This window comes from Pinus tabuliformis, chromosome 8 (genome assembly GCF_031772625.1).
Source record: "Pinus tabuliformis cultivar Carrire ecotype Pingquan chromosome 8, CPIR1, whole genome shotgun sequence".
In the NCBI taxonomy this organism is placed as follows: Eukaryota; Viridiplantae; Streptophyta; class Pinopsida; order Pinales; family Pinaceae; genus Pinus; species Pinus tabuliformis.
Genome location: NC_142294.1, coordinates 853,012,039 through 853,025,545, shown reverse-complemented (window position 1 = coordinate 853,025,545; position 13,507 = coordinate 853,012,039). Strand labels below are relative to the sequence as shown.

At 36.0% G+C, this 13,507-nt stretch overlaps 1 protein-coding gene across 1 annotated transcript; it reads right to left on the bottom strand.

Annotated features, from left to right (window-relative positions):
* Positions 1-7,922: 7,922 nt before the first annotated feature.
* On the bottom strand, positions 7,923-9,246 carry LOC149238250 (uncharacterized). The gene is made up of 3 exons (XM_089366940.1): positions 8,661-9,246; positions 8,475-8,567; positions 7,923-8,302 (listed from the first exon to the last, which is right to left on the bottom strand). The coding sequence occupies exons 1-3, from the start codon at positions 8,787-8,789 to the stop codon at positions 8,105-8,107; spliced, it is 420 nt and encodes a 139-aa protein (XP_089223066.1). The 5' UTR covers positions 8,790-9,246; the 3' UTR covers positions 7,923-8,104.
* Positions 9,247-13,507: the final 4,261 nt, after the last annotated feature.

The following is a 13,507-nucleotide window of genomic DNA, read 5'->3' as shown; positions in this document are numbered from 1 at the left end:
TTGAATGTGTTGTTCATCCTCTGAGTAGCTTAATCTATATCCATGTCCTTCATTTCTCTGGTGGCCTCCTTGACATCCCATGCTTCTCTTGTAGTTTCTTCTTCTTGTGAATAAAATTCCACCTTCCATTATATCTCTTACCACTACTTTATTTCTTCTTCATTGTTCTTTCCTTCCAACATTCCTAAAAGTAGTGGTGGACTAAGTCTAAAGCCAATCCAATTGACTCTCAGTTTTTGTAGAGGTTTCTTGTACATGGGTGTTCTGTTTACTGCCTCACTCATTCTCTGAGGAGAATGGTATTCTCTGATTTTCAGGCTATAAGGCAAGCTATTCCATCTCCTTTTCAATCTTGCATGCTTTCATCTGCTAGAAATCTGAACTTATCTTCAAAACATGTGACTAATTTCTATTGTATAGCAAGGTACCTAGGTGCAAGATTCAGATCATTTGTAATCAAGTTGTGGTTGCTAATGACAACCATTGGATTAGATTGTTCAGCTCTGATCATAATGGGTTATGTCTCTTCTATTGTCATTACCTTTTTCATCTTTGTAGCTCTTGCCTCCTCATGATTCGTCCATGATGTTAAGGCCATCAATTGCAAGTATCCTAGTTTTGAATTTGGGTTCCGCACATTAAAATTTGTCAAGGCCAAGTTGTGTAGGTAAAACTCAGACATTTTTGCTCTATCTTCCAAGGTGCTTTGATCACAAAGATAAGTGAATTGTTTATAGTATTGGAAGGGCATAGTGCTTCTTTGTTGTAAAGTCTTAATTTTGAATTGTAGCCATTGTTCCTTGAGATACAAGGCATAAGAATTCACTGGCATCTTGCACTGGATTGCCTCTAAGGATAAAGTGGCCATAGCTGCCAACTGGCTTTCCCTTTCTTGTAATTATCCCCTTAGCCATGCGTTCTCTTCTCCTAATTGATATTTCATTATTACCTCTCTGTCCCTTATGCTACTCATTTCTCTGCCCATATCCTTCAATTTCTCCTCCATGTGGCCTACATCCTCCACTCCTTTCTATTTTGAAATTTGCATCCACCTGTGTGTCCTTTCCATATTTCTTTCAAGTTCAAAGAATAAGGGAATGGAAAAATTATGTGGGATTACCCTACCCCTTTCAATGAACCTATAATAAGAGTTAAGGTTGGGTAGTGGACTAGGTTTTGTCAGTTCTGGCTCTTCTTTGTTTGTTTCTAGCTGAGTGATACCTTCTTGGTCCATTTTTTGAGTTTCCTGTAGGATGGCCTCTACCTCCAGTAGGTCTTTCTGTCTCTTCAACAAGAGACTTTTCCCTTTGATGAGAAGAACCTTATGACAGGACTCCTAACATAAGTGATGGGAGATTTGGGAGAGGCTTATCATGGTGATCCTTCTCTTTGATTTTTCTCTAGAGGAGCTATCTTTTGTTGCTGCTTTTGTGAGTCTCCAATGACAATAGGAGTTTCGGAGGGTATTTAAGGTCTTCATTGCCTAATTCTTGTGCTATTTCTTGTCCTAAAGTACAATGGTGTTTATCTTTATCCTCCCCTTTTGACTTGATAGGTGTACTTAGGGCAGTAAGAGCAGTTTTTGCCTCTTTTTCAGTGGATTATGGAGATACCCTTGTTGATTCTTCCCCTTCTTTGCCTTGAACTATAAAACTCCATTCTTCCTTCTATTCTATTTCCTCTCTTCCATTCTCCTTCTCATCCTTATCCTTCTCTTTCTCTTCTTCCTCTAGTTCCTCACTCTGCTCATTTGTCTCTTCTTTTGTTTCTTCTTCTGTCTCTTATCCATTTTCCTCCTCCTTTTCTTCACCTTTTTCCTCCTCCGTTTCCTCTTCATTTTCTCCTTCTGTTTCTTCATCCCTCTCACTAACAGTGAGGCATTTGTCATATTCCAGAGTTTGAATTTCTCCCTTTGTCTACATGTCTCTGAAAGATGTCCATGTAATAGTGATTCTTAGGTTTTGTAGAGCATCTTCTAGGATAAGTTTGATCAACCCATGATGGGATAGTTGTTGATTTTTTCCCTCCTACACTTTGATACTCATATCTATTGTTGATTGAAGAAGAATGTAGGGTATACTTAATCTATTTTCAGGAGGTGTGTTTGCTCCAAATCTCATTTCTTGGAGGAGTCTGAAATGGTATCCATACACCACACTATATCTCCCTTCACATGATATATATTTAATGAGGTCGTAACTAACTTCATTTGAATGGTATGGAATTATTTATCTTATGAAGCCATTTTCTTCCTCCATTTCCTCCTTCCCTTCCAAAAATAATTTCTTCTTTTCAAGGCTGTTGTTACCCTTACCTTCCTTTCTCCAAGATAACCGTAAAAGGAGTGTGGTGATTCTACTTATAACTTCAAGGGTGATTACTACTAGTAGGCCTTTCACCACAATAGTGGCATGGGTCCTAGTGAGGGTTATGAGTGAGAGAGAAAATTCTCTAGCCACCTCATCATTGTATCCTCTCATTCTCTCAAAGAACCCCATCCATTGGTGCCTTGTGAAAAATTCTATTACAGGAGGGTGCTAATCAATTCTTCATGCGTTTATGGGTTCTCCCTTGTTAAAACCCTCTATCATTTTTACCTGGTAATTGTGGAGGCTTGTATGGATATAATTCAAGAATTCTAGTGGGTGAGAGAGATTTAAATGTTAACTATGCAATATAATTATCCTATACTACAATTTCCTTAACCAAATGGTGTTTTCTTCTTTTTAACTAGAAAACGTGGAAGGTATATCTCCTACCTCAATGGTTACTTTTAGATGAGGACAACCTTTAATAACTCCTCCCTTAGTGCCCACTGATAATATTTTATATTGACTAATCTGTATCCTATATGTTATCCTGTAGGATCCTATTGATCTCCTGTGCTACAAAATTATCATTTTCTCTTGTAGTTGCTTCTTTAAGACGGTCGAGGAAACCTCTTTTCGATGAATTCTCGAGATTCCTAATGATATTTTAGTGCAGGAATCAATGTTTTATTTCCTTATATGGATGACCATGTGGGAATATTTTGTTGGCTAGCCATGTACAAGGACATCCTTTTGGAATGTTAGTCCCACTATCAGTCCATCATTCCATCTTACCCCGTAATCATATCCCACTTCATTCCTCCCTAACTTAACTATTTTTGGCATTATCTCCTTTTCCTTCTGATTTGACTGCTGCCACATGTGGAGTGGTCTAACTATTTTTTCGTCATCGACTGGCTGAAGGCGGCCAAGTTAACTGACCACCTTTTCTTATAAAACCAACTCTTACGTAATCCTACATTTTTTATCATATCGTGCTAAAGAGAGAGCATGAGTAATATCACATACCTGTGAGTAAGATGCTTTGATGATGATTCTTGTTCGAGAATGATGTCCCTGTGTTATGTATTTGTTGCATATTTTTTATATTGGCATCTTTTGATGCTTATTTTCTTTGATGTGTAGGTATTGGAGAGTGATGTTGATGATCTTGCTACTATTTCTGAGCTTTGGAGGAGCTTCCTTAAGCTTGGAATCTTATGGCTGCAACCCTGTGAAGTTTCCTTTCTGGGATAGGCAACTACAATATTTCCTACATGAAACCTACATGATGTCTTGTAGTTGCCTCTCCTGTAAAATTTCATACTTTTTTTCACTTCTGAAGCATGAGGATTGTTGAAATGAGTAGAGAAGGGTTCTAGTGAATGGTAGGTGAGAGGTATAGTCTTCAGGTATTGTCCCTCTATCCTCTATTCTCACCCTCTTCTATTTGTTTTTTCTTCTTTGAAAACTGTATATTTTTTTGACTTGACTTATTCAATAAATGTAGAGGTAACATGGTGATGAAAGGCATGGTGATGATGTGGTGGAGTGAATTTTTTATTGTTTTTTACACAATCTTTTCATCCCCTTTCTCTAAGGTCACTTTTCTTTGGATTTCAAAGCCACCGTAATTCGTACAGGAAACTCTTGTAGGTTTACAGGAAATCTTGTAGGATCACAGGGAATCCCATAGAAAACACTGAGCCTGTATAAACAGAACTGGAGGAGTCCATAAACGGTAGAATGGATGAAATAATGAAGCATATGAGATGGAGGGATTGAAATATGAGTTTTTTATGTTCTTTTGTTCCTCTCAAGATGCATTGATCCTCCTCTTGCAGACATGCAAAAAACATTTCCAAATTTTTTCTTTTCTCTTTTTTGAAAACAACAGGTCTACCTGCAAGGAGGTTTTCATCCTAGCTTTGTACAGTGGGTGCCTCAAAAGTGGTTTTCCCCCATAGATCTTTTTATTTTTCTTTTTTCAACACCATTGGGCTGCCTCAATTGGTTTTCAACCAAACAATGGGACTAAGGTGCCTCATGGAGGTTTTCACCTGAGTATCTTTAGTTATTTATTTTTATTTTTTCAGGGACTTGATCGGGTGGTAGCTAAGACTTGCTCCAACACCATCAAAGTCTGGTTGATGCCATTGATGATTATTGCTTTGACAAGGTTTTATTGTATAATTTCAATCTGTACCAATTGCCAAGTAAATGGATAACCTCTGTATCAATGGTTCTTATTTGTATTGAACCATTATCATAAAAAATTTCTATGACATAAGGCCCTAACCATCTAGTCCTTAACTTGCCTTTAAAATCCTTGTATCTTGAGTCATACAACAAAGCCCAACCACCTTCTTGAAACTATTTGTCGTTTATGTTCTTGTCATGCCAAATATTCCTTTGAACTTGAGTCACCTACGTGTGCAGAAGGGCCTACATCCTAAATTCATATAACCCATTTAGTTGGAGCAATCGTTCTTATTGCACCCTAGTGAGATCTAGATCTAGTTGTGCTGCAATTCTTAAGGTGTTGTATTCAAATCCAATGGACAACAGGGATTTCTTCCCATAGACCATGTCATAAGGGGTGAATCTAGTGGTGGTCTGTTTGGTGGTATTGTAGGCCTAAGTGGCCTCAACTAATCTATCTTCCTAATCCTTTCTACTGCCGCTAATCACTTTGATTAGAATTCGTTCGAGCACTCTCTTGGTTACCTCCACTTGCCCATTGGTATGTGGATGGAAATGAGTGGATGTTTTATTCTTGATCTTGTGCTAGCTTAACAAATTATCAATGATATGAGATGTAAATTTACTGTCTTGATCAGTGACCAATTCTTTAGGGTACACAAACTTATAAAATACATTTTCCCTTAAGAATTCACCCACTTTCTCTTTTGTTGCTCCTCTGATGGATTTGGCTTCAACCCATTTGGTTAAATAGTCAGTCCACATAATGATGTACTACTTTTGCATGGATGGAGTGTTAATGGGTCCAACGAAATCCATGCCCCACTTGTCAAATGGCTTGAAAGTCACTTGAGGTTGCAGACGAATTTCATTCCTTGGGGTATTTCCCCCATCCTTTGACACCAATCACACTTGGTGAAGACTGGGCTAGTAATAACCAACTTGTAGTACCTTGAATGTTGTTCTTTTGGATACAAAGTGGCCTCCACAAGGCCGATCATGACAGGTGAGAAGGATGTTAAAGACTTCCTCCTCCGTGACACATCTTCTCAGGATTTGATCTGTGCCTAGTTCGAAGGGGTTGTGGCCAGTCTAGGTGAATGGGGTGGTCTTCTTCACAATATTGCTCTTTTCCTTGGAGGAAAAATTTGGTGGAAACTATGCATACACCAAGTAATTTTCTATGTCAGAAAACCATGGAGAGAGAACTGAAATGGAGAATAAGTGTTCATCCAATAACTAATCATCAACCATTCCTTCCTCCCCTATAGGAAAAGTCAATATCGATAAAACAATCTGCAACAACATTCTCCTTGTCACGCTTATCAATAATAGTTAATTCAAATTGTTGCAATAAAAGTAACCATCTAATAATCTATACATTTCCATCAGGTTTATTCATCAAGTATTTAATTGTAGCATGGTCAGTATGTACAAACGTTTGGTAACTTGTAATGTAATGACAAAAAAATTTCAATCAATGCACAACAACTAGGAGTTCCTTTTCAGCTATTGTGTAGTTCAGTTTAGATTTTGGTAGATTCTTACTGATGAAGTAAATTTCATAAGGTAGCTTGTCATCTACACACACTACAACAAAACCAGCGATTTGCGCCAGATTTAGCGCCAGATTTTAGTGCATTTTTTTTGTAATTGTGATGAGCAACCTGGCGCTAAATCTGGCTCTATTGTACAATTTTTAAAGCGTCCTTTTTTGCACCTGATTTTGCATCCTTTTTCACGCTAGATTTTGCATCATTTTTTACACCAAACTATGCATCATTTTTTGCGTCAAATTTTGAACCAAGATTTGCATCTTATTTTATGACAGGTTTTGCTTCTAGTTTTGTGTCATTTTTTGCATCTATTTTTCATTCTCTTTTGCTTCCTATTTTGTGTCATTCTTTGCTTCCATTTTTGCACCATCATTTGCATCAAGTTTACATTGTATTTTGAATCCAATTTAACGTCTTTTTATGCACCCATTTTGTGTCAGTTTTTGCATCTAGTCTTACACCAGGTTTTGTATCTAGTCTTACACTAGTTTTTGCTTCTATTTTTGCACTAGCTTTGGTGCCTATCTTTGCACCATGTGTTGAATTTGATTTAGCACCAAATTTTGCATCCATTTTTGTGCCCATTTTTGCATCTTTTTTTGGACCATTTTTTACATCCACATTTACGTTTGATTTGTCTCCATTTTTCCCATCTCATTTTGCACCATATTTTGCGTCATTTGTTTCATCCAATTTTGCATCATTTTTAACACCATCTCTTGCATCTAATGTTACATCATTTTGAGCATCCAAATTTGCATTTATATTTTCATCTTATGTTGAGTCATGTGTTGTGTCCACCTTTGCATCTTATTTTGTGTCTAATGGTACATTCAATTTAGAGCCATTTTTTACGTCTACTTTTGTATTTGTTTTTGCACCAAGTTTTGCATCCAATTTTAAGCTATTTTATGCCCCTTTTTGCACCATTTTTTTGTGTCTACTTGTGTCCAATGTTGCACCATTATTTACACCGACTTTTTCATCCAATTTTGCATTTTTTTGGTGTCTAGTTTTACATTGTTTTCACCATCCAAATTTGCATCTTTTTTTGCCTCATTTTGTGTCCACATTTGCATATAATTTTGTGTCTGAGTTCGAGCCTAAATTTGCATGTGATTAGGAATCATTTTTTACATCCAATATGGCATCCTTGGTTTCACCTTTTTTCAGCCCCATTTTGCATCTTGTTTTATGTCTTTTCTTACATCTTTTTTTTTTTTTCCTTTTTTGCACCCAAGTTTGCATCCCAAATTTACACCATTGTTTGCATCATCATTTGGCATATTAATTTATAATTCTTTTTGCTTCTTTTTAACGCTCAACTTTGCATCTTATTTTACATCTAGTTGTTGTCTTTTTTTGCATCTAATTTGGTGCCCATTTATGTGTCCTTGTTTTTGCCCAATTTGATATCCTTTTGTATGCCACTTTTTGTTCCCTTCTTTGTGTCAACTATTGCACAAATTTTCACTTCTAATTTAAAACACTTTGTATGTCAATTGTTTGCATTTTGTATTAATTCCTAGTTTAACATCCAATTTTACTTTCAATTTTGCATCCATGGTTACATCCGCATTTGACTTCTTATATAAAGTATATTTTTCTTTACATATATGACCCCCTTTATAGATTGATAGTGAAATATATGATAGTTTCTAAATATCATTATAGCAGATATCACAATTCAAAATCATATGTAAAGAAATTTAAGAGAAATTGACAACATCCATCCAAAAAAATAACAATGTGTCATTAACAATTTTCAAAACATGTATAAAATAGCAACATAATACTAATAAAATCAGTATTATTTTTAATCAAAACAAGTAAAATTCAAATATGATTAACAAATCAAAATATTTCATGAATATCGTTATTCTACGATAAATTAACAACATACATAAATCAAACTCATCGTATGATTACAAAATCAAAATGTCTCATTGATATAGGGTAAATTCACAACACCCATCTAAACATAACAATGTCATTCTACACAATAATTTCTTCATAAAAAACAATGCATGTGCATGCCTAGCTACCACCACCAAGATCATCCTCATGATCATCTTGACCATCCTCATTACTCTGAACCACATCATCAACAACACCGCAACTATCATCATCATCTCCTCCTTCACCACCATCATCCTCATCCTCATCCTCATCATCTCCTGATATATGTTGAACATAATTTGGATCATCGTCTTGGCAATCATTACCTATAGTATTCTGACAAAAAAAATCAATATTACATGTTAGTATTAATTACATAACACAATGCATGTTTTTGTTATACAATGTTAACCATAAAATGAGGTAAGATATAATATCTAATAGTACTAAAAAATAAAATCAAAATATGGTTTAAAAGTATATTGGAAATCCAACTAAGATTACATACCATAGAGTCCATCCAAACAACAAATTCAACCCATCTCTTTTGCTGCAGCACCTCCTTTTCCAAATGATTTGGAGGTCTTCCATATTTTAGTTCCTATCAATCAGTAAATAGGGAGAAATTAGATAACAATGACTTTCTTCTAGTACAAAATTTATTAAAAAAATATCACATGTTTAATATACTTACAAAGGTTGTTATCAGTGCTTTTAAACCTTTCTGGCCACTACAATGAGTGAATTTTGTCTTGGTTAACGTCGCCTTGGATGCCTTGTCCTTAAACATAAACCAATTCAATTTATTTTCACACAAATACATGTCTAAGATACTTATAAGTATTAATACATTCTAAATAATGTTTAATGAAAAATTCAATACTTGAATGCTCTCATTGCCGGCTTTTCTTTGTGCATGCAACTTCTCATATGATTTTACAAGTTCTTTCCATACTTTAAAAGGTATGTCAATAGGTCTTTGTTTCAGTCTTTGATCTTGAGGCATTTTTTTAATTTTTCATGTTTGGTTAAAAATTTTGGTTAAAAAAAACCGAACAAGTAATTCACATCAATGGCATGGGGACTCTATGGATATGTGTAAAAAAATGGCTATAAAGAAAACATCCAAAAAACATATGAGCTCTCCCTTTGATGGTCACTTGGGGCATATGGCTGGAAAGGAACAACTCCATTTTCAAAAATCATGGACAATCCTTTCTCAAAGTCCTTCCTAATATTTGCTCCAAATGTCTTAAAATGAAAAACAAAATTCAAAAGTCATCCTCAAACATCTCCCTTAAATATAAGGTTTGACCATAAATTCTTCACTTTTATTGTTATCGGCTCTGGAATGATTTTTCTATATGCAATTATATAATGAAATATGTGTGCACTAATGGAAAAACATTGAGTTTCATTTTTCATAATCAAAAACAATGAAAAAAGAATCACACGTAACTAGCATCATTTTGGAAATTTTATATTTATTAAAAATCTTTAACATGTTTTCCTCCCATATCTCATAAAAAGGTGTGAAATTTTTTATATACTCTCCAATAAGCCTAAGGATCACATACCTTTTAAAACTTTGCATTACCATTATATGTTTCTCCTTGAAGATATATAATATGTTTCTTCTTTAACATATATATTATGTTTCGCATTTCTTAATATTTGACAAAATACTAAAGTTGAAAACAGTGGTCATTGTCTCAATCATATTCCTGGTGATCTTGTTCAGCATAAAACAGTTTGGTACAAGCAAAGTAGGCATGACATTTTCTCTGGCACTCATGATATGGTTTTTCTCTATTGGTTCTATTTTACTTTACAATATTATTTAACATGACATGACAATTTTAAGGGCCTTCAATCGTGTTTATATCTATTACTTGTTCAAGAGGAACACTATCAAAGCATGGATGTCCCTAGGAGGTTGCGTGTTATGCATAATAGGCGCTGAGGCTATGTTTGCTGATTTAGGTCACTTCTCAGTAAGATCCATCCAGATAGCCTTCACATGTGTAGTATTCCCATGCCTACTATTGGCTTACATGGATCAAGTTGCATATCTTATGAAGCATCCCTCTGTGGTGGAGAACGTATTCTCTGCTTCAATTCCAGATGGTTTTATCTGGCCAGTCTTCGTTATAGCTAGTGTTGTTGCCATGATTGCAAGCCAGGCAATGATCTCAGCAACAATTTCATCTATTAAAATGTCCATGGCCCTTGGATGCTTTTCCAGATTGAAAATAATTCACACATCCCGACGATTCATGGGTCAGATCTACATTCTTGTCATCAACTGGGTTCTAATGATAATGTGTGTCTTGGTATGTGATTGTTTTAAGAGCACGGTCGAGATATCAAATGCATATTGTTATAGACATTTTTGTGCCTCGCGTCAAGGAGCATGGAATGTCAATAATTACAGGGATCCTCAGTCCCTAAATATCTTGTTCTTACCCCTAAAAGAACAAGGTCATCAAACAACAGCACTTCCAATCAGTTCTCCACCTGAAAACACTTCAAAACAGGCTTATTTTGAATCATGTCAGCTGCTTAACTGAGCATCTGCGCTGTATTGCAACTGTCCCACTCTGTACCTGCGCTGGAAGTCAAAAACAATGAAGGCTACCTGCGCTGGGCGAGATTGGCCAAGTGGCACAGTCATCCTGCAAGGTGTCAATTGCCCAGGAAGCTTCCAAAATGACACTTGGTTCATGAGATTCGCCCTGTGATGAGTAAGAGGTACTTGATCACCATGTGTAAGCAAGGATCTCCAAGTGGACACACGAACTGAAGATTAACTGAAGATGGAGAGGACACTAGTCAGCTATATGCCAGCCTCCAGCTGACTCATCCTTTCCTCTTCCCTCCTATATATAGAGCTCTTCTATGAGGTCTAGGGAGGCTGGAATTTTGTATAAGCAAGGAGGTGCTGTTGGTATACCGCCAGGATTATTGGGTGATTGTTTTACTAGAGGTGAAGAGGAGAGTTCTTGCTGCCGAGGAAGTGCTGCTGGATTGGATCCAACATCATTGGTTGTAACTTCCTCTGGAACCCTGTTACTTTCTATCAATAAAGTTTGCATGTTCTCCTATATACTTGTTTTACATAGATTCTTTATGTTTACATGTATATTTGATGCACCCTAATCCATGCTTCAGTTATGAGTACATGTATCTTGTAGTTCGCTCTCTCGTTTTGTGCAGGATCTGTATGTAGCTGGATCGGCTAGGAGAGCAAAGAGCTGGGAGCAGGATACAAAGAGAGAAGGACAAGGATCGACTAAGCGCAAGACACCAGGTTGGTTGACCTTCTTACTATTCTCTCTGTACTTTCATAAAGTGGAACATGAAAACTTTATCATTCAGTTGTTGCTAAAGACTGTCACCTTTAGAAGGGTTAGTGTCATCCGCATCGGATACTTTTCCCCACAACACATATGGCATTGCAAAGGTAGAGATGATTATGGTGACTACAAGCCTAGTGACTGTTGTCATGGTTCTTATATGGGCAAACAATATATTCCTTGCGATTGGATTTCCTGTTCTATTTAGATCAACTGAGCTAATTTATTTTTCTGCAGCTTTGATGAAAGTGGGGGAAAATGGTTGGATAAATGGTTTTTGCCACCTACTTCCTTCTTGTGATGTACATTTGGAACTATGGAAGTGTTCTGAATTATCAAGAGTTGTATATCTTGTTGGTCACAGAGATGTCAAGGCTAGAAAGGATTCATGGTTTCCTAAGAAACTGGTTATAATCTACTTCTATGCTTTCATGAGGGAAAACTGCAGGGCAGGCCCTGCAAGCTTCAATGTACCTCACACCAATCTCTTGCAAGTTAGCATGACATATACTGTCTAACTTGAAGGTTTCCATGAATCAAACATGCTGAATGTTTTTCGAGGACCAAGTCACAACATCAATATGGTGATGGACAACAAAGATTTCCTTGAAGGTGGCAGAGATGAAGTGAATTTTAATGTGAAGTTAATAATCATAAGTTTTGTTGTCGACCAAGATCTTCATTACTTAGTCCTTGATTTTGTTTGATAGAGAATAATAGCCATTCCTACGATTAATCACTGATATTTATGAACAAAGACACCATTCTTTTTTCAATGAAGATGATAGGTGGTATTTTATATGCATGGTTAAGCCTAAGATAAGCCATGTTTTCTACATAAGAAAGTTATATTAAGTTATATCCATGAAAATGAAAGGAAGATGACATTGCATGTTTCCTCGTATAGCTAACCATCGCTCAATAACATTGGATGCTTCTCCACCTCATTCATTACATCATTGCTTAAGAACCTTGGATGCTTCTCCATTTTTTTTGACATCATGTATTGATTATGTTGTTGTTGGAGGTTTTACACTAAGTTTTTCAACATCGAGCTTACTAGGGCTTGCACCACCGGGGTTATTAGTAAGAATCTCATGCGGTTTGCATAGCCATGATTATTAGAATCAAAATAGTAGTATTTGCACTAAAAAATAGTTCATAGAGCTTTCCTGCTGGGGAGAAAATCACAAGTTCAACTTCTGCAGTGCAGAGCACCGAGAGCTCATAAGCTTTCTTCAGCAATCCACCTACGTTTGGAAAATGTAGCCTGCCTGCTATAGGGATCTAAATTGTCTACCATATTATAAAGTTATCAGGCTATAGGGATCTAAATTCTAATCTGTCTGAATATGATTTCATGAGCTTGGAAGAAATGCTCCATTCTCATTGAAAGATGTAGACAGACCAAAAGCACATCAGCTATAGTCTCTTATCTGCCTACTCCACCCTTGGATGTAATAAGCTTTATGTATGTGTATCTTCATTCTCAATGCGATATATAAAACATTGTCACAAAAGCACACATAATTTAAATAGAGAATATCAAAGAATATTCCTAATGTTTTATACTTTGCTCATAAGTCCTCCAGATTCTGTGAGCACTTGAATTGATTTAAAAACCAGTCAACTTTAACAACAGTAAATGCTATGACTAGGAATCCACTCTTATATTTTGAGAGTTTGAATTTGAGTCATAAAATAAGAGGAAATATGAGCTACAAATATTATATCAAACATTAAAAAAGAAATATATACTTCTGAAGCAAGTGTTATGATTGCCCAGTTTTGCTACCATATCAGCAGGGAGATAATACTTATGAAGAAACTGTGGTACAACAATAATGTCTGATAATTAAAAATACCCAATATAAATAGGATAGAATAAAGATATTCATTTAGGATAGAAAATACATTAATAAATGATGAATGATACAATGACTTATGGTCTCGAGGTTATAAATACTATTGAATGGTCACAAATATGAAAGAAACATGTCAGCTGGTAACCCCCAGCCACAATAGTAGCTGGTAACCCTAAACGGATTCAACCAAATTTGAACTTCGGACCTATGGCCTCCCCAATGAAATTCCTTGGGCAGATGCTTCAACCGATTGAGCTAATACTGGAGGCTGATATAATTAATATTGAGCTAACCGTTGGGGCCTATTATATCTATTATCT